General features: G+C 44.9%; 4 protein-coding genes across 11 annotated transcripts; 1 reads left to right on the top strand and 3 right to left on the bottom strand.

The window, feature by feature from the left end:
- Positions 1-453: 453 nt before the first annotated feature.
- LOC100276026 (putative plastid-lipid-associated protein 13 chloroplastic) lies at positions 454-4,012 on the top strand. The gene is made up of 7 exons (NM_001149916.2): positions 454-750; positions 1,078-1,199; positions 1,646-1,729; positions 1,817-1,913; positions 2,296-2,512; positions 3,027-3,079; positions 3,671-4,012. The coding sequence occupies exons 1-7, from the start codon at positions 535-537 to the stop codon at positions 3,779-3,781; spliced, it is 900 nt and encodes a 299-aa protein (NP_001143388.1). The 5' UTR covers positions 454-534; the 3' UTR covers positions 3,782-4,012.
- A 170-nt stretch (positions 4,013-4,182) lies between these two features.
- LOC100284510 (VQ motif family protein) lies at positions 4,183-4,807 on the bottom strand. The gene has a single exon (NM_001157405.2). The coding sequence runs from the start codon at positions 4,784-4,786 to the stop codon at positions 4,367-4,369; it is 420 nt and encodes a 139-aa protein (NP_001150877.1). The 5' UTR covers positions 4,787-4,807; the 3' UTR covers positions 4,183-4,366.
- A 3,163-nt stretch (positions 4,808-7,970) lies between these two features.
- Positions 7,971-16,015, bottom strand: LOC100193521 (uncharacterized). 5 transcript variants are annotated; one of them, XM_035964520.1, is made up of 11 exons: positions 14,730-16,015; positions 13,991-14,238; positions 13,554-13,690; positions 13,347-13,439; positions 12,788-12,968; positions 12,555-12,654; positions 10,573-10,905; positions 10,373-10,470; positions 9,311-9,410; positions 8,673-8,855; positions 7,971-8,323 (listed from the first exon to the last, which is right to left on the bottom strand). In XM_035964520.1, exons 7-11 carry the CDS (start codon positions 10,624-10,626, stop codon positions 8,201-8,203), a joined length of 558 nt encoding a protein of 185 aa, XP_035820413.1. In that variant the 5' UTR covers positions 10,627-10,905; positions 12,555-12,654; positions 12,788-12,968; positions 13,347-13,439; positions 13,554-13,690; positions 13,991-14,238; positions 14,730-16,015; the 3' UTR covers positions 7,971-8,200. The 5 variants fall into 5 exon arrangements, with proteins under 5 accessions (XP_035820413.1, XP_035820414.1, XP_035820411.1 ...); XM_035964521.1 differs by lacking the exon at positions 12,788-12,968 and adding an exon at positions 13,809-13,857 and having other exon boundaries at positions 14,730-14,967; XM_035964518.1 differs by having other exon boundaries at positions 12,555-13,439; positions 14,730-14,880.
- Positions 15,798-17,440, bottom strand: LOC103648339 (pterocarpan synthase 1). Of its 4 annotated transcripts, none has more exons than NM_001401284.1 (3): positions 17,190-17,440; positions 16,781-17,110; positions 15,798-16,148 (listed from the first exon to the last, which is right to left on the bottom strand). In NM_001401284.1, exons 1-3 carry the CDS (start codon positions 17,369-17,371, stop codon positions 16,046-16,048), a joined length of 615 nt encoding a protein of 204 aa, NP_001388213.1. In that variant the 5' UTR covers positions 17,372-17,440; the 3' UTR covers positions 15,798-16,045. The 4 variants fall into 4 exon arrangements, 3 of the variants coding, with proteins under 3 accessions (NP_001388213.1, NP_001388215.1, NP_001388212.1); NM_001401286.1 differs by having other exon boundaries at positions 15,798-16,145; NR_174678.1 differs by lacking the exon at positions 15,798-16,148 and having other exon boundaries at positions 16,608-17,110; positions 17,186-17,440.
- Positions 17,441-17,798: the final 358 nt, after the last annotated feature.

Here is a 17,798-nt window from a genome sequence, read left to right as displayed (position 1 = left end):
GAGCTAGCTCGGCTCGACTCGGTGCAGCTCACACGAGCTGCACCGTGGCTCGATCTAACAATAATTTGTTAGATAAAATCTTAATTAGCATATAATATTAGTACGAGTAGACAATTAATTTATATTATTTGAGATTACTGTAAAAAATAATTTATTTTATATATTATATTAGTAATATATCTATTTTATTAATTTAAAATATTTTTAAAATTTTATATTATAATTTGGAGATCATATTTACGTTTATGCCTAGTTTCTTATGTCTAGGTTCATTGGCTCGGCGAGTCGGCTAGGCTCGTTGGCTCGGCCGTCGAGCGAGCCACAAGCCGAGACGAACCGTTTTTTGAAACTCGCGAGATGGGCGGAGATGGGCGAGCCGCCCTAGTTGAAACACATTTGAGGTGGAAAAAAATCGAAAATATCAAGTTTTCCCGGCTATTCTGGGCGATTTCCACGTCGCCAAAGGCAGCAGCCGTGGCTGTAGACTGTAGCACGAAAGAGAAATCTGTAACCCAGCAGCCAGCGAGTCAGGCAATGGCGGCCGTCGTGGCGCTGGCACCGGCCTCTCCAGCTCTCCTCCCTGTCCCCTTCCGCGGCCGCCGCGACGGCCGGGTGGCCCTCTCGCCTCGCCGAACCCGCTGCTCCGCGGGGCGCTGCAGAGCCACGGCCCAGACCTTCCAGGGGGGCGCCGCCGCCAGCTACGCCCGCGAGATGGAGCGCCTCTCCGCCAAGGAGTCATTGCTCCTCGCCGTGAGCTCTTCCTCTTCCTCTGCTCCCTCTTCTCGCTCTCTCGCCTAGTACTAGTTGCTGACCTTCCTGTGATGGTGCCTGCGGGAGGCTCCTGTTCCTCCAGCCTACCAAAAAGGAGGAGCTAGTGCCAAGTTCTAAACCTGCATTTTTCATCCAAATTTCACTACAATAATTTTTTATCCACAACCTCAGCAATTGGGAAACGATGGCTTTCCATGATTTTGTGTCTTAGTTGTGAAATGACAGTTTGAATCAGCTTGTTGATACCGAACTTTCGAGGTATTTCTCGACTAACGCATGCGACTTTTTTTTTATCACCAATTTCAGTTTAAAGATGCTGGGGGTTTCGAGGCCTTAGTCAGCGGGAAGACCACTGAGATGCAGAGGATCGATGTCAATGAGCGAATCGTTGGACTTGAACGCCTGAATCCCACACCGCGCCCCACAACGTAAGTGCTACCCAAAACAAAGACATAATATGTGCTGTAGCTTAATTGAGATACTTTTTAAGATTTAGGACCCGCTTGAATGCACTTGAGCTGACAATTAGGCGGCTAAAAATTTGCTAGTAAAATTAGCTAACTAACAAAGAGCTGGCTAACTATTAGCTAAATTTAGGTAGTCGAGGGTGTAGCTAACAGTTAGCTGGACTATTAGCTGTAGGTGTTTGGATGTTTTCAACTAAAAGTACCTAATAGGCTAAAGCTAAACTATTAGTTGGGTTGTTTGAGTGTCTTTAGCTAATTTTAGCAGCCAACTATTAGTTCTAGTGCATTCAAACATGACCTTAAGCACTGAGATAAGATGAACACCTTTGATTCTAACCAAAAAAGCTTTTATGTGTAAGCATATTACATTAACTTGAAAAATTCCGCAACATCTATTTACTTTGCAGATCGCCGTTTCTGGAGGGTCGATGGAACTTTGAATGGTTTGGTGATAGTAGTCCTGGAGCATTTGCAGCCCGTCTTTTGTTTGAGTATGTCCCTGTCGCTGCTTGCTTCATTTGACTTGAATTCAGTTTAAGTCAAGCTTCTCCTGATAGCAAATGTGTTCTAATTTGAAGGAGGTCACCTACGGCTGTTGCACACTTTATGGGACTTGATGTGCTGATCAAGGATGGATACTCCAAGCTCTCATCAAACCTCAAGTTTGTAAACACGGTAATGTCAGAAGATTTTAGGAGTGTACCTACTTTTTTTGCATAGTCAGTATGGCTTACAAGGTGCAGATAACACTTAAGATTACGTTTTATATGACATTTATGTGCTTCGTTAGTCAATATGGCTTACAAGATGCAGGATTCACCTTCTATAATGAAGCCATTCTGTGTCTATATCTGCTACCATAATAGATCGTGCGCAAAAGCTTTCATAAGCTGAGAATACTTCATAATTAATTATACTGAAGTCATTTATTAGCAGGCTGTTAGTGTTTATATCATCTGCAAGCTGAATGTTTCTGTATGATCGGGGATTGCTTTATTGTTGCACTCAGCACTCCCATTCTCACAATTTAGCAACTGTCTTTTTTTTCTGTTTTCAGATACAAAGCAAGTTTTTACTGACTACTCAATTGTCTGTTGAGGGCCCCATCAGGATGAAAGAGGAATATGTTGAGGGCCTTATAGAGATTCCCAGAATCAATGAAGAATCATTGCCTGAACAGTTAAAGGGCTTGCTTGGCCAAACTGCAGGAGCTCTACAACAACTTCCTAGCCCTATAAGGGATGCTGTTTCAGAGGGGCTTAAATTGCCACTTAGTAAGTACACAGGGCTTCACACTCTTCTAGCAATATGTTAGTTTAGAATACTAGCATTGCTGGATCTGTATATACTAGGAACACATGTTTCTAACTTCTGAGGACGTACTGCATGCTCAGATAAAGCAACTACCTTTGTTATGCAAATTCTTTTTTGTCAAGGAATTCTTGCCAATATATTTACCAAAATATTTACTGTTGAAGAACATGTTTCTGTGGCTTACGCTTATGTTTAGGAAACAGAACTAGCTCTAATATGAGAGAGAGAGCCAATTGTTTATAGGACAATAAAAAGAACTCTTTTTATTTTTTTAAAAAAATTGACAGGGAAAGTTTTTTGTATGTAAATTTAACAATCATTTCATTTACATTTTGATTTGCTTGGTTGTGTTGGATTGGAGTTGGACTACAGTGGGTCAGTATAGTTATGCTAGTTTTCATGGCATCATTGCACGGGCGCATAATAGTTGCATTCCATGACAGCAGTTACATTACATTCTGTTATTAATTACAGGTGGATCATTTCAACGCTTATTCATGATCTCTTACTTGGATGAAGAAATATTGGTATGTTTCTTTACTTCTTCAATACTTGCTGGGGCACGTAAGTCATATGCACTGATATACTGTTATCTCACAAGCCAGCTTTGACAGTGTTTGATTAATGGTCATGCACTTATTGAATTTCTTGTTCTGCCCTTATCAAACTTGAATTCTTAAGCTCATTGAGTTGAAGCCTGATGACCAACTAAACCAGAATGCCACAAAGGTTTATTATCGTTCATTGTGCACAGTTCAAATACGACCCTTAATTGAGTTGAGCAAAGGCAAATGCTATACATGGTAGCTAACAGAAGGAGAAATGGATTGAACACAGACAAGTCAGTTATTTTTTCAGCCACACATAAGATGCTAGTGATTATCTACCTTCCAGATTAACTGTTGACTGTGTTCTCCCGTCATTCGTGGCTCTCCCTGCCACTGTCATTATCCACCTGGTTGCCAGGAATGTCCTTGCATTTGCATTTTTTATTTGATCATGCTGCATGAATAAATAGATTTTAAACCTGATGTTATTTTGTCTAACATTAATTCTGTAGTACAGAGGGGGGGGGGGGAAGCTACAACTGGTCACGGTTTTGCTGTCATCTTTTTCAGATTATCAGAGATGCTGCTGGAGCACCTGACGTCTTAACCAGACTTGAGGGGCCGCAACCGAATCCAGGTGACGGCACAGCAGATGCAGTGATATCGGAATATGAAAGCTAATGCCTCAGTGCTGACTGTAGCTCCGCACCTAGCTCCTGTTTATGGCTCCTTTCTCCTCTTTGGTCATTTTCTCAGTCTCGCGCGTATATAAAGCTTTCTAGTTCTAGTGTTGTCAACGATGATGACCACTCGAGTGTTTTTACTTAATACATACCATTTGTCTATTCTGAATATGAGCAACAATATCTAAATATTCAAATGTCCATCACCAGTTTATATGAAACACGGTAAAACAAAAAAAAAAGGTACTGGTTGTTTAAAGTTAAAAACTGACCAGTAAGTTCCAAGATACGTACGGGCTGGTAACCGCTCGATGCGTGCAGAGAACCAGTGACAGACAGCAACCTCTATCAAAAACAAAAGAGACTAGAAGAGTTCTATTCAAACACTGATGAAGTTCATTGTTCTATTGGGCTCATGGAACTATCAAAAAGAGGACAGACATGGAACCATGAAACATGTCCGGTGATTTATGTTTATGGTTGCAAAACGATTAAAGTTGAGATCGTTCATCTCATAATGTAAATGCTTGCAGAGAAACTGACCAGGAGACTTGGGGGGTAAACATTCCCATGCACCATCTGATCATAACTTAAAGCCGGCCACCCCGTCTGTGTCGCAGGAGCTGAGGAGAAAATCATAGAAGCCATCGTTGTAGCCATCCGGATCGAGATCGTACAGTAACCCTCCCCCTTCTCCAGACGATGTTTCGGCCTCCACTTTCATCGGCGACGACATCGCAGTCGGCTGCCACGACGATAGCGATGATGGCGAAGCATCCTCGTCCGTGAGTGCCGACGCCGCGCAGGAGCCCTTTTGGGACGATGGCATTCCGGTGAGCCGCTGGACGACCTTACGAAAGTCCCGAGCCTCTGTTTTGATAACCTCCGGCGCCAAGACGTGAACGATCCTGATCTTACGCGGCGGCGTCTTCGGGATAGCGTGGGAGAGCCGGTGCTGTGACGACGATGCACCGCGGGACGGGAGCTTCGCGGCGTGTTTCATGGCGTCGCCGTTCGTGTGTGTGAGTGTGAGGGGGAGAGAGACCGAACGAGATGGAGCCACCGCCGCCAGTGGAGAAGGAGCTGAGAACACTGGAGGTTATACGTCCTTGGGCTTGGATCTTGGACGGGACGGCCTGTGCGGTTGTGCTGATAGGGATGACAACGGATCGGATTCGGACCGTCCGTCCGCAACCATATATATTCGCGGTTGTTACTAATATCCGTCCGTGATCGTAACCGCGGGTAGAAATTTATATCCATACCCGTGCCCATCAGATTTTAGACGGGTTTCCGATATCTGTCGGCAGTGGCGGAGGACGCCTAAAAAATAAGGTATGGCGGTTGGCGGAATACGTCATAGGCGACACTCAATTAGAACAAATCCAGAAATCATCATTGTCCAAGAAACCATGTTAAATTCTGGCATTTGTTCAAACAAATCCGTTGCATCCACCATTAGTTGACTATGGTAGTACCCAGTAAAAATTGTGTTTCTTGACGAGGAATTTCTGATTAGCTTTTTATCGAACAACTTGCATGCTAGGGTGATGCCTGCCTGTTCTCGACAAAACAGATAACCTTGGCATTCGACGCCACGATGTTCTGCTAGCCATTTCATCAAACACCCTCTGAGCATCACGCACGCGCCCAACGCACGCATAGCTCGCTAGCGGGATGGTTCTCGTGCGTAGGTTCCGTCGGTGAATGCGTCAGCGAGCGGCCTCCTGACATCGGCCATGGTCGCGCAAGCGGTCGAGATCCCGAACACGGGCGACGGTAGCCGATGGCGGTGGCGCTGTGGCGGAGGCACGAAATGAAGGTTGTCGACCAGTCGCGGACTACATGCACTTGATAGACGACGATTAGTGGCAAACGACCATGGCAGGTTGCGGTTGCGCAGAGCAGAGTGAGCAAGTGACGACAGAGGCCGCGAAGGAGCCATCCAAACGACTAGACAGCGGAGGCAACAGAGCAGAGAGTCCAGACGACTAGACATCAGAGGCAACAGAGCAGAGCGGACTAGAGGTTCTCGGCCAACCCAAGGTATGGCTCGAGCCATACCTGGCCACACTTGGTCCTCCGCCGCTGTCTGTCGGATATGACAAACACAATCATTTATTCAATAATTCAATAGCATAATTAGTCAAATTTCTTCTCAATTCAACATTATACACAATTAAAACTCAATAAAAGAATTATTATGGACCTATGAGCACCTGTTAGGAGCACTAGAGCATGGAAGGGCCAACCGTCAGTGGTAGAAGATAATATCCTAATCCGTGCCCGCCCGCCTTCAGATCAGATTCGGATCTGACCCACTGGTCAAAACATGTATCCATACCCGGCTCCGTCGGGTCAGATATCCGACGGATATCCAAATCCACGGGTCAAATTGCCATCCCTATGTGTTGCGACACGTCCAGTGCCGGACGTCGGAATCAGAGATAGCCAAACGGGCCGACCGACCCGGTTTGGGCCCAGTAAAGCCCGACCTGTTTTGGGACCAACCCATCAAGCACGACTAGAAAACCGGGCCGGACCATCTAAGCTCGTGGGCTCGTTTCCTTGTCCGAGCTCGGCCCGACCCGATAAGCACGAAAAAGTAGACCGAAAAATAGGCTAAGCGGGCTGGTAAGCATGGTTTAGTGAAAAAATGGACTTATTAACGGGCTTAGAGTTAAACGGGACGTGCCGGACTAGTCCACCGTGCTTAGTTTACTGTCTGAGTCCAGCCCACATAGAACCGAACTATACCGGGCTCGGACGGGCCCAAATAGCGGGCTTCCTGCCGGCCTCGTGGGCTTCGTACATATTGGCCATCTATACGTCCGATTAGAATGTCTAACTGTCGATTATATATATATATATATATATATATATCGAAGTTCATGTCTTCAAGTTCGGTAGTACTAGCTAGCTCGCTAGGTAGTCCATGAATCCGAGTACGCGCGTATTGGTTTGACGGCACGTGACGGTTGTTTTGTGTCGCAATATATCGTACATACGTGTCAACTAGCAGGTCAGTCAGGTCTACTGTGCTCCAAAAGTGAAGTCTACGTACGGATCCGCCGATAGTCATGCACATGATCTAGAACGTACATGCACATGCAATCCCCATTGCATGTGCATGTCCGCGCGCGCGAGTCTGATATGTTCATACATAGGGATGGCAATGGGTACCTGAAACCCAAAACCCGATGGGTAAAAACCCTATTAGGGCACGGGTATAGCGGATTTTGATACCCATGGGTATTTTATTGGGTCATTTGTTATGCCCATCGGGTACGGTGGGTGTGGGTATGTTCTTTGTTGCCCCATACACGCTACCCAATGGGGAACCCGCTAATATATGACACGTGGGTCCGGATTTATATGTCTCATATAAAATTAATTTGCTCTCGCTATTTGCTAACCCTAAGACCCTAACGCGGCCACCAGGGCACCACGCACCAGGCACCAGGCCATCCCCCAGACGGACCATCCAGAAGTCTTATATATTCAAATATTAAGTATTGTGTATTGAACAATTAGATTTGAAGGCATGATTTTGTCCACAGTTTTGTAAAATCAATGCTATGTTTTGTGTGATTTGAAGGCATGATGATGCCATTTAATGTTGAATATTGTTGAACCTGTGATAAAATTATGTTGGGTTCGATACATTTGTTATGCTGGTACTTATTTTTGCGATTCAAATGATCATGTCTATCGTAATGTTAATGGGTATGGGTACCCGATGGGTACCCGCTACCCATGGTGGGTATGGGTATGGCGTAATTTTGTACCCATGATGGGTAGTGAGTATGGATATGGAACAATTTTTTCCTAGTAGGTATGGGTATGGCTTCGTGTGCCCACTGGGTACTTACCCAGTGCCATCCCTACACGTACACGGTCAATCAAAAATCAAAATGCTACCCGCCTGATCCTTTATTCCCAGGCCCACACAGAGAAATACACCCAACAGAAGGCCTAGCATCTGTTTGGTTGGGGAGATACCCAGACCCAGTCAAGATATCCCTTCTTGTTGGAACTTTCTTTTCTTAGCTGAAACAAGTTTCATTTTAAATGTTTTCATCAAAGAAACGTATTATTTCACAAACATGGGAAATAACAAACTAAAGCTCTCCAGGAAATGGGAGGCAAAGCAGGCGATAACTTTGCATGAAATGAGGGCAAACTGATAAGATCGAAAATACTTTATTTCTAGATAACACCAATTTGCATAGCGAACGCCCTGAATCCAGCAGACTAATTCAAAGCCGCAACTCAGGAAAGATTATGTATGATTTCTACAATACACAAGCAAAACAGACGCAGCTTTCCTCGTATGATATCAGGTTATAGCAGAACTACGGACCATCGACGAAAACGATGTCAAAATCCAAACAAGCAATCTTGCACTAAAGTAGAACTAGTCATCATCCTTGTAGGGGTATTCCTCCGGGACTTGCTTGATAAGCTTCACCCGCATCTCATAGGCATCGTCCCCGCGAAGCATGTCACGCACCCATGTCACCTCCGCCTTCATAGACACCTACATACGGCATTTGCAATCAATCAGTAACACCATAATAAGTAGGTGTGTTAGGTTCCGTGCTACAGCCTACAGCAGGTAGTGCCACCACCATGTAGCGATGCTATAGGGGGAGAAATATCAAATGTTAAGTACTTCAGAGGACAAATATATTGGTATCACTTATTTGTGATAAATCTAAATAATTCTAAGACACGCCACCATATCAGCCAGCAATCAAAGTTTCAGGAAGCTGGCTGTATGCATTCTGAAACAACATCAGAACAACATTCAATAGTATATGACTGAAATGAAGGGCAAATGAAGAAAGTTAAATGGGGATAGCAGTTAACAGAAGAGCCAAACCAACCATTTCCAATGCCCCCCTAATAACTCCACTTAACAAATTGCAATACTGAAGGCCTTGGCAAGTGTCAGGGAGCTCAACGAAATCAACAAGAGGGTTGTCTTCCAGGACAAGGCTGCAACTTGTACCCTCAGCATCCCAATTGGTCACGGTTGCAGTCACGCCCAAGAACATTTTGAAGCCAAGCTGTTTTCACAAAGAAACAAACGAGCGCTGTCAGACCTTGAATCCATGGAGGATGGGAAAAAAAGAAAGAAAGATGCAGCATTGCTAATGCTGAACATTTGATAACCCATAAATCCAGCATCTTATAGGCACCAGTTAACAAATATTAATTGAACCAAAATAAGAATGTGATAAATGGTCATCGGACTTGAATAAACCAAGCAAAAGGCAAAAGTAAGAAAACCTTGGACACTATGGGGATGATCTGTAGAGAAGATAGCATTGTTACTGAACTAATTTAGCACAGACACGAATGTTGTGCACAACCATTGGATCATATACGCATTCGCTCCAACACTGTATGAATACTTGTGAATATGAAGCGTGTGCAGAATATACTAGCTGATACTATGCCATATAGGAACAAAGACAGTAGGCTCAGCAGCTATATATTGCCGTGAAGTTTTAGCAAAGACCTTCGCAATAACATCGGCAGTCTCCTTGAAGTCAACACACCTTGATACATTTGACTTTGCTAAGAACTCATCAACCAATCGTGTTCCAATGTTGTAACCCCTGAAAGTAAAACTTTTCCTTTTAACATGTAGGAAGGGGTTTAAATGAAAACAATAGTTTGAAGACGAAATTATGAGAATAAAATCCAGAAAACAAGTAATATTAACTCAATTAGATAAGCTGCAAAACAGTATTTCACGCGATTCTAGTCCAGACCAACTTCATGATTCCTCAATTTGAGAAAAAAACTGAAGGCATGAAATACAACAGGATTGAACAAATCTTCTCCCTGAGTAGAACCATAACATGTAAATGGTGTCACAACCAACCACAAGAGACGTTTACCATGGGTTGGAGAGAAGAAAGAAAATATATGATCCAGATGTAGGAACTGTGTATTTCAGAAGACAATATCACTTCTCTTCTATGGGATGTCTCCAAAGAGACAGACCACATCACTCTTGCCATGACTCCTCAACTGAGAAGTTAATACCATCAAGAAAAAACTTTTTTTTTCCTTTCATCCACATGCTGCACAAGGTCTGTGATCTTAGGCTATCAGGTATTCAGGCCCAATTCCATAGTTCAAGTTAACTTTGTTGTATTGTATGTGTCTACAACAAAACTTAATATAGCTATAAAACTTTACCATCATATTTAATCTTAATATTATGTTGGGTTCAATAATCATGCATGCTCCGTATATCATTGCGTGAAAACATCACACAATTTGTAAGCGGTGAGAACTATCAGCATATGCACGGCCACAAGAAAATCAACATTTGTACTGCTGCACTGGATTAAAAAAAAAGGGGCAGATCCAGTGCCGGAGGCTCTACATGAGTGAAGGTCTGAAGAAGGAATAAACCGAGGCGAGCATTTTTCCCGTAAATACAAAGAGGCTGCTTCGAACCCATGACATAAAGACATTGTCACCGCTGCAGAGTCCTGCCCTTCTTACTACTGCACTGCACTAAGGAACGACAAGGGAAATGCGGGGAGAGAGAAGGGGAGCTACGTACATCTGATCGAGCTGCTTGTTGACCTCCTCGACCTCCTCCAGATCCGTGAGCAACTGCCGCACGATGGCGCCGTACGTGAGCGTGAACAGCTCCGCATTCTGCAACCGGCGACGAACCAAAAAACGATTAGGCCAAGTCCGATGTCAGATCTAGCGCCAGCGCTAGGTTTCCGCGAGCAACGGACGGAGCCAGAAGCTTACGACGCGATCCACGCTGGCGAAGAGGGCGTCGCCGGACTTGGGTGCTGGCGGCATCGTGAGACGGTGAGAGGCTACCCAAGACCCAGCTCGAATCCCCTCGCGCGCCGGCGGAACCGAGGCTTGGGGGCGACGGGCAGCGCGAGTTGAGGCGGTGTGACCGTGTGAGTAAATGGACGGAGGAGAGCCAGATGGCAACGGGTACGCCCGCTGGGTAGTGGTTATTAGGCTGAGTCCAGTGCACCGTCTCCCTCTCGCCCCTGCCACGTCAGCTCTCGCCTCCACTCTCGCCCCTGCTGCTCCAGTGCACAGGCTGCAGCAGGCTACAGCCTCAGGCTATAGCCACGTCAGCTTTTCTATTTCAGAATTAAGTAATTCACGCGGATTTATTTCAACGCTCAGAAAACACACAACATAATATTTTTTATTGAATTAAAAATTACAAAGTACATAATAATTAAAATAAAATGACATGATAATTAAAATAAAATTACATAACTCTAATCGGACTCCTCGATCTCATCCTCATCTTCCTCCTCTTCACGTTCCGCTTCCGGTTCCTCTTCTTCGTCATCTAGCAGACCAAGTTCTTTTTCGACCATCTTTACGGCCCTGCCATGGGTACGTCTTTCAGCCGGGGTCCATATCTCTGGTTGATCGGCCCTTTAGGATGTTCCATTGCTTCAAAAGCTTGGCCTTCACTAATCCACCCCACAAGTTCTTCATTTTGAATGCTTCACTTGTTGATTCGCTGCTCGTGGCTTCCTTCCCTTTCCCCTTCGTCTTTGTCTTTCGCATATGAAGGAGGGGCGTATGGAGGTATCTGGAAAGAAGCTTGACTTCCGTCCGCAGCAGGTGGAGGAGGGGCATACGGACGTACCGGGAATGAGGCTTGAATTCCGGCTTGGGAAGTTGGAGGTTGACCATATGAAGACGGTGGATATTGATACAAATGATAGGGATAAGGGTATGGTGGTGGACGCGCAGCCGGAAATAGTGCACGGGGGAGTGAGGCTGAAACATCGGAGCGACGATGTAGTGAAGAAGACTCATCTAACGGAAGGGTTGTAGGTGACCCATCGGACTGCAAGAGATCCGTGAAGGTGTTCAAATCTGGGGACCAACCCGACATTGTGTGAAGAAAGGGGAGTTTGGAAGAGAAAAATGAGATGGAATGGTGTGTGGAATGAGCTCCACCCGGGTAGGGGTATATATAGAGGGATTGAGGATGAAATTTGTGATTTTTTGCAATTTTTTTCGAATTTTTTGGACTCCAAACGGTCAAAAACGGCTAGTTGCAACAGCTAGCACACGTGGACCAATCAGATCGCGACACGTGGACCAATCAGATCGCGCCACGTCGCTCTCGCCCGCGCTCTCGCCCCGCCAGTGCCTCGCCTCCCTCTCGCCTCCCTCTCGCCCGCCTCTCGCCCGGGCGGGCGCTCCAGCGCGGGCGAGAGCGAGGCGATATCGCCCGCTCTCGCCGGGTGCCAGCGCCATCGCCCGGCGCCGGCCTCTCGCCCGCCTATCGCCCGCGCGCGGGCGGCAGCGGCCCCTTCTCGCCCGCGCTGGCACCAGCCTTAGAGGGTTTCGACTCTCGACTCTCGAGTACCGAGTAGAATAGTCTCTGTTCTAATGTCATATATACTAGTGAATTGGCGCGCGCCAGCGCGCACGTTTGAATTTAGCGATATGAAGTTTTGAAATTTTGTAACATGGTAACAGTTAATATTAATAGAGCATACGACATAGCATTTAAATTGCTTATTATGAAAATTCATTAACGATTTGATGTGACTGATGCATTAAATTTTCATCACAGATACAAACGCTAAAATATTTACAAACAAAAGTTTGAGAATTCATGACAAAAATTTGATGTTATATACGATGATAACAGTAAATATTTGCCATAGCAATTTTACAAACAGTCATCCACAATGATTCTATAGAACAAAAGACAACACGATAAAGGTAAACATTACCTTGATTCAGAGGTAATAATTGGGCCATCAACAACGTGCACGGTTCTTATCATGTAGTCAATGCATAAAATACATGCAAGCCATTACAGCCAGGCACCGCCTATAAGAATCAGAAGAGAAGGTTTGTTGGCAGTACATAAATCCATGAACAACAATGTCTAAGTGCCCCTTCTTTACTACATCAACCATCAACACACAACTCAGATTAAGATCAACGTAGTTTTCTTTCTTACACATTAGAAAGGTGAGCCCCATGAATGAATGTCAAAAAACATTATCACCGGCATGTAGATGGTTATCAAGACATAAATGATGTCATCCATATTTAAGCATCGTTATCCATCCATTCTTAGGATTCCTAGACCTTTTCTTGAGACTCCAGTGCCTTAGCTCAATATTCCATGATTGCTTGTTCTGTTGGAGCAGTACTTGATGAAACTTGGCAAAAACATGTGCAATTACAAACTCAATTGGATCATTATAAAGAAATTGCCATTTAGCATGTGTCAATTGCAGCAGTGAACAAAGAAAATTCAGAACATGTTAATCTAGGGTGGGGTGTAAGTGAGCAACCAAATATTGTTGAGACTTTGTGTGAAGATTACATCGATGTAATGTAACGGATAACTATGATTTGTCATAAACATGGACATGCATATGGTGAAATCTTTTCACTAAAGTACTTGCTAAACAAATGTCATAATGTCAGAGAGCACAAAAGGATATAGCTTGAATTTTCACTAATTTAATAACAAAACTATATTCGCGAATCAAAGATATAGTTAAGCACACCAGAGCCGATGTAGTGCTTCCCTTTTATAGTTGTAGTTGGATTTATGTCATCTGCATAAATCTCCACAAGAAATGGCCTTTCTTCTTTTATGCCTGCTAAAAATATATGATGACAGCAAAAAAAGAATTCAAGGTCGTAGTCGCTTTACTTTCCAATGGAACAGGAGGCAAAATTGTAATCTCCAATAAAGGAAATACCTCTCTTACCTTAGGGTGACCTGTATATCTCAAATGATAGGAAAGGGTCATTAAATCAGGAGGCAAAGTTATAATCATGAATCAAGGGAATAATTAGGCATATGAGAACTATTGTGCTCTTTGCCGTTTTCTTGCCTTATTGGGTCCTGCACACATATTTGTTGACTTAGTCGTTCCCATATGCATCACTAAAAGGATTAGAAAGGATCAAGGATAAACACACAGAAGAAGCTTGAATGTTAGCTCGAGCAAAAAATAAAATACCAGGTGAACTTTCCCACAACATCGACAATTGTTTTGCCTTTCATTAGGCCTAAAGCAAATGCAAAACAACAAAACAAATTTTAGTTAAATTTGTACTTAGTCCATTGTTTTTTTAGAATTAATTACTAACCCACAATGCAAGTCTGTTAATGTGTGCAACATGATAGCAAGGTGCTGCTTACCTTTATCTTTCCCAAGATCATGAAGTGCTCTTGCTTTAAGATATATGGCCTCCATGAGAAGGCTGACAGCATGCAAGGGCATTGGTGGGGAATCCCACTGTGAATGAGTCTTCCCACGGCCTGTTTTTCTAGCAATTGAGATTTTCATCTTAGGAACTAATGCAGATGTCTATCCCATCAAAGACACGGAGTGCTGCCTCTACATGACCCCGTTGATATTCTAGCCTTCCTAGCAATGCCCTTGCTTCCTGTTTAGCATGTGCTGTCAGTCGAGCTAGAAACAGCTAGGTCCAAATGTAATGCTGAAATATAGAACTTAAACAGATGACATTCTGGCATCTAACGAAATCGAAGAAAGAGAATGGCAGTAATAAAAATGGTAAGTCTTCTCTTGAAATAAGAAAGAATTTCCCTTGAAATACTTATACTGGTACAGAAAAGGCTAGCTTGGATAAACTCCTAGGTAGGAGGTAGTGAACTAATTTTAGTGAAGAAAAAGATAATAACCATATATTTATTCAACTAACTGCAGAAAAAAAAATACATTCAGCATGCAGGTTGATTTTAGTTACGTACAAAAATCTTCACAAGGAAGTAAAATTGACAAAAGAAACCCAAGATTGACTTAACTAGGAATCATACTAGCTGAATTGGTGGCATTTCCTAGTCACATTCAGCATATATTTCAGCTGTTCTTGGTGCCATAACAAAATCTGTTTCACAAAAGAAAACAACTTACCTCATAATTTAGGCAAATGCCCTCCCGGAGCGACAACTCGGCTTCCTCTATGTTGCCATTATCAAGGTACTGCTCAATCTCTCCATTCCAAGAAGAGTACCCACTGGCCGAGAAATCCTTTGTGATCGTAGAATCAGATGACCGCATGGTCTCATCTGACGCCTTCAACTGCTCACCAGAGCACAGGCACTCCATAGCCATACGCCTGAGAGAATTTCTGAATTTCCCCTTCCTTTTCCTACCATCCATCCTGCTCTATCATTTCCGGCCCCATCTCCAAATCAAATTTCCTTATTATTAAAGCATATTAATCCAGTCATGTTATATCTGTGCCTATTTCTACCGCAACAAATTATGGTTCACATAAAAAACAAGAATAGGAAGAAGGAAAAAAAGGGGGAAAATGACGGCGTCACGCTCAGCTGAGCGTCTGAGCGGCAACACGTTCAGGAACCTTCTTGTGGCCGTTTGTAAGTCACGGCCGCCCACTTCACGTCGCTGCGGTGCCGCCTCTAAGCCCATATCTTTTCGGAAAAAAAACCCCACAAGGAACCATTTCTTCAAAATTAAGCAACACAAGCAGAAGAAGGTTGTTAGTCACTGCCAGTACAACTCTAAACAGCCTCCAAGCTCCCAATCAGCAAACCATTCATAAGACAAATCATTTCTACTTCTAGTATATAATAGCATTTAACCATCTCCTAATAAATTTGCTAATTACCGTACCAAAAGAGCGAAGGCCAAAAAAAAACGCATCAAGAAAGTCGTCAAAATCTCCACCACCACAAGAAATCATATAAAGTGCGGTTCTGGTGCCCCCACCTTCTGATCTTCTCGCGTCGATTGCTTGCCCAGCTCGCTTCCTCTTCGTCTTCCTTCTCCCCCTTCTCCTCGCCTCCGGTTAACCGCCACAGCCTGGATTCGCCTTCTCCCGCGGCGGCACGGCCGGCCGCTGCTGCTGCGTCGGCGCGTGAGATGGATGATTGCGGCGGCGGCGGCAAGAGGCCGTTCCAGCTGGCGCGGTCGCTGACGTACCACCACCACCCGGGGCACCGGCCGGCGGCCGCGTCCAGGTGGCGACGGCAGCACCAGCAGCATCAGCTCGCGGACGAGCCGCGTGCGCCCCGGCCGCAGGCGGTGGTGCTGTACACGACGTCGCTGCGCGGGGTGCGGCGCACGTTCGCGGACTGCGCCGCGGTGCGCGCCATCCTGCGCGGCTTCCGCGTGGCCGCGCGGAGGAGCAGGCGGCAGATGGAGGACGATGGGGAGTGCTGGTGGGGGAGGGGAAGAAGCGACGACGACGGGGCCGAGGAACTCTAGAATGCTCGCGGTGCCGACACATCCAGCATTGGCCAACGATCGAACGGCCAAGGATATTTTTGCCGACGTGGACGCATGTGGAAGCAGGAATCCTTTCTGCTTTAATAATAAAGAAATTATGTGACAGTAGATCTAAGTTTTTCATTTTATGCTGCATTATTAAATTAATTTTAGATAGTGATAATTTTCTAACATCCACATCACTTGATTGTGAGAGATGACAAAGCAAGAAACCTTCCTCTCTTTGATATACTCATATTAGGTAGAGAAGAGGGTGGTTTTTAATTAAAGAGATTTCTAAAAAACAAGAATATAGAGAAAGAAAATCTCCTTGAGAAACAAGACCTCCTATATTGCAAGATTTTAGAGATAAAAGACATGCTTTGTCGTATCCAAACACGGAATATAGATTTTTTGGTTAGTTTGGTAACTCCATTTTTTAAAGGATTTATATTTTTTTAAAAAAAATTAGTTGAGAAAGTAGAGTTTTTAAACTAGCCCTCAGAGAAAGGAAACTTGTTTCGTATCATATGAGAGTTTAAGACCCAAATTTCCCAGTATCTATTGGTGGCTTATCACGTCTCTGTGACTTTGGATAGGGCAGTGCAGCCAGCAAAGCCCTGTTATTGGAACAGTTTACGTCTTGCACAATTTCAACAACAACAACAACAACAAAAAAGTAAGTCCGTGCACTGGACGACTATCAGTGCCAGTGGGCCAGGGTGAAGTACATGTCGAAGACGACGACGATGGAGGTGTCCGTGGAGCTGAGGAGCCTGCTGGTGAGGTACCCGCGCGCGAACCGGAGCTTGCCGGTGCCGCCGACGATGCTGCGCTCCGATGGGGCTGACACGGTGAAGTGTCCCGTCGTCGCCAGCGTGCTGCCGCTGTACTCGCCGTAGTCGGAGAAGGCAAAGTCGATGGCGGTGAGGCCGCCGGATTCGTCCAGCGACGCGTGCACCCCGATCCCCTGCGCCCTGCCGATGAGCCGCGACGCCGGGTCCGCCCCCTCCCGCAGCGCGTTGTCGAACACGTTCAGGTCACCGAACGTCGAGGCGTTCCTGCACGCGCGCATGGTGTGAAAGAGTGGAAGATACATGCATGCGCCATAGATAGGGGGCGCTGCGTTTACGTACTTACTTGTGCAGGCTGGCGACGTTGACCACGGTGGCGTTGGGCGTGCCGGCGTCGACCTCGTGGAAGTAGAAGTGGAGGTGGATCAGCTTCCCGTCCGCGGCGGACGCCGCCGAGGCCGAGGCCGAGAGCACTAGCAGTAGCAGCATGAGAGACACGGAAACGGAAGAGCATAGAGGAGCGGCCATTATTGCTTCAGTCGTCGGCCGTCGCTCTTCAAACTTCGCCGGCTTGCCCTCTGTGATGTGGTGGGTTCGTGAGTTAAAACAAATTTAAAACTTGGCTTCAGATTAATAAATACAGCTGTTTGAAGCTGTTTGAACTGCTGCAGCTGCAATCTATAGTTATTATTATAAAAGCAATAGAAGAGAGAAATAGTCGAAGAGTTGGTGAGGACGAGATAGGAGAGCGGGCAGTCACACTCACACGTCGTGTGATGTAACTATTTTCGCGTAGCAGGTTTGCACGTCCAGCTCTATCTAGTCCAAGTATATAAAATTTAAAGCATCATATAAAATTTAATGAGCATCATAAATATTGTTTTTTATATTATTTTTTAGTCTTTAATGTGATTTTTTATGCTAGAGTTGTATTTGTTTTCACTTTTTTTCTTAT

The sequence above is a fragment of the Zea mays genome, chromosome 2 (assembly GCF_902167145.1).
Source record: "Zea mays cultivar B73 chromosome 2, Zm-B73-REFERENCE-NAM-5.0, whole genome shotgun sequence".
Taxonomy (NCBI): domain Eukaryota; kingdom Viridiplantae; phylum Streptophyta; class Magnoliopsida; order Poales; family Poaceae; genus Zea; species Zea mays.
This window is presented reverse-complemented; position numbering and strand designations above follow the sequence as displayed.